General features: G+C 48.5%; 1 protein-coding gene across 1 annotated transcript in view; it reads right to left on the bottom strand.

The window, feature by feature from the left end:
* Positions 1 to 2,159: 2,159 nt before the first annotated feature.
* LOC308312072 (transcriptional activator GLI3-like) overlaps positions 2,160 to 2,965 on the bottom strand; it is a gene marked incomplete at both ends in the record, with an annotated part of 11,780 nt that continues 10,974 nt past the window's right edge. The window contains one exon of the mRNA XM_080794475.1: positions 2,160 to 2,259. Within this exon, the coding sequence (XP_080650601.1) occupies positions 2,160 to 2,259 (100 nt within the window). The remainder of the gene's footprint in view (positions 2,260 to 2,965) is intronic.

Raw genomic sequence — 2,965 nt, 5'->3', positions numbered from 1 at the left:
TAGTAGAATCAGGTCAAAATGGGTTAAGAGATGAATGACATCACTGAGGATGTTCTGTAATCACCCCCCCCGCCCCTCCCCCCTCCTCTCTCTCTCTCTCTCCTGACAGGCAGAGAGACAGCATGGCTCCCAGCTACACAATATGGCACCCATCACACACACACACACACACACACACACACACACAACACACACACACACACACACACACACATAGCGACGTGCATGTATGCGTGCGTGCGTGCGTGCCCAACACTTGTTCAGCTAATCGACTCACAACACCCTGTAACCAGCGAAGGCATTCACACACACACACACACACACACACACACACACACACACACACACCCCTGTAACCAACGAAGGCATTTACACACATTACACATTAATGTACTTACAACAAGCGCTCGCATGCACATGATGCACACACATGCGCCCCACCTCACAACACACACACACACACACACACACACACACACACACACACACAGAAGAGAATAACTGGAGGACATGGAACTAGTTTATCAGTTTCTTCTGGTCGATGTATGTAATCTCTCCAACAATCATGGTGTGTACTAATAGCTTATCACCCTGTGTGTGTGTGTGTGTGTGTGTGTGTGTGTGTGTGTGTGTGTGTGTGTGTGTGAGAGAGCTGGTTTGCATTGATCTCACAGCCAGAGGAGACAGGGAGAATTGGAGCACGCACACACGCTCATATGTAGCGCACGGCGCACGCACACACACACGCTCATATGTAGCGCACGCACGCACGCACGCACGCACGACCCATAATCACATTGCAGCTTGTTTCAATAAAGACAACATTAACATAACCATCTCACAACACAGTACCTCCCCCCCCCCCACCAACCCCCCCCCCCCCCCCCCCAACCAGGAAGGAGGAGAAAAAAAGAAATGAACTAAAGAAGTTTTCTTCTGGATTATGGAGTAATGAAGACCATATTGGATGATCAGTTTAAATCTGTGTGTGTGTGTGTGTGTGTGTGTGTGTGTGTGTGTGTGTTGTGTGTGTGTGTGTGTGTGTGTGTGTGTGTGGTTACAAAGCTTGTGAACCACTGTTTGGAGAAGAGGATCATTTTATGGGTTACAAAACTCTGGTTAAAAAAAAGAATATTTTAGAAAAATAAATGTAAGACTGTTTTGCACCTAAAAACACCTTCTAGTCACCGACTGAGATTTATGAAAAAATTACTATTTTCTTATTCAAAACGTTCTTGTTTCTTTAGTGACACTAAAACGAGACTCTGTTGGAATAAAAAACCTCTTTAACGTTCAAACTGTGTTCATAATTATGGCTTAAAACCAAAAACACAACAGATCGAATCCAATGCAAGACTAGTGTCTTCAAACATTTAGACTGGTCACACATAGGCTGCCCAGTACAGGAGTCCCCGCCAATAGGAGGCTTTACAGGAGTCCCAGCCAATAGGAGGCTTTACAGGAGTCCCAGCCAATAGGAGGCTTTACAGGAGTCCCAGCCAATAGGAGGCTTTACAGGATCCCAGCCAATAGGAGACTATACAGAGTCCCAGCCAATAGGAGACTTTACAGAGTCCCAGCCAATAGGAGACTTTACAGAGTCCCAGCCAATAGGAGGAGACTTTACAGGATCCCAGCCAATAGGAGACTTTACAGAGTCCCAGCCAATAGGAGACTTTACAGAGTCCCAGCCAATAGGAGGAGACTTTACAGGATCCAGCCAATAGGAGGCTTTACAGGATCCCAGCCAATAGGAGACTATACAGAGTCCCAGCCAATAGGATACTTTACAGAGTCCCAGCCAATAGGATACTTTACAGAGTCCCAGCCAATAGGAGGAGACTTTACAGGATCCCAGCCATAGGATACTTTACAGAGTCCCAGCCAATAGGAGGAGACTTTACAGAGTCCCAGCCAATAGGAGGAGACTTTACAGGATCCCAGCCAATAGGAGGAGACTTTACAGAGTCCCAGCCAATAGGAGGCTTTACAGAGTCCCAGCCAATAGGAGGCTTACAGAGTCCCAGCCAATAGGAGGCTTTACAGAGTCCCCGCCAATAGGAGGAGACTTTACAGAGTCCCAGCCAATAGGAGGAGACTTTACAGAGTCCCAGCCAATAGGAGGAGACTTTACAGAGTCCCAGCCAATAGAGGAGACTTTACAGAGTAGAGTCCCAGCCAATAGGAGGAGACTTTACAGAGTAGAGTCCCAGCCAATAGGAGGAGACTTTACAGAGTCCCAGCCAATAGGAGGAGACTCTACAGCCACACAAAGGGGAAATAAAACAAAACTCACTTTATAATTCCAAAAGCCAACAGGATGCCATGAAAACACACGCACACGCGCACACGCACACGCATGCGTGCGTGCGTGTGTGTGTGTGTGTGTGTTAACTAAGCCTGACCCACTTGGATCAGTACATCTGGGTGAAGATCTTTCTATCGCACCGGCCATGTAGAGAGACAGAGAGAGACAGAGAGAGAGAGAGAGAGAGAGAGAGAGAGAGAGACAGAGAGAGAGAGAGAGAGAGAGAGAGAGAGAGACAGAGACAGAGACAGAGAGAGAGAGAGAGAACAAGGCTTGCCAAAGACTAGAAATACCCATTTTAGAAGAAACGCGCGCGCAAACACACACACACACACACACACACACACACACACACACACACAGTGTGGAGCGCAGGGCGGCAGGAGAGCTGTCTTGTAAATCTCTCTGTGAAAGCAGCTTTGGGGGGTAGAGTGGAGGGGCTTAGACACTGAGCCCAGAGGTACCTCACCCCCCCCTCACCCCCCCTCACCCCCCCCTCCCAGAGGTAGAGAGAAGTACACTCCCCCTCCCCTCCCCCTCCTCCCCCTCCTCCCCCCAACACTTCCTCACACAGCCCATTATATTCCTCACTTTCCACTATTTTGTCCTCGCGCTCTCTCTCTCTCTCTCTCTCTCTCTCTCTCTCTCTCTCTCTCT

The sequence above is a fragment of the Protomyctophum bolini genome (assembly GCF_963924005.1).
Source record: "Protomyctophum bolini genome assembly, contig: SCAFFOLD_406, whole genome shotgun sequence".
NCBI lineage: Eukaryota > Metazoa > Chordata > Actinopteri > Myctophiformes > Myctophidae > Protomyctophum > Protomyctophum bolini.
This window is presented reverse-complemented; position numbering and strand designations above follow the sequence as displayed.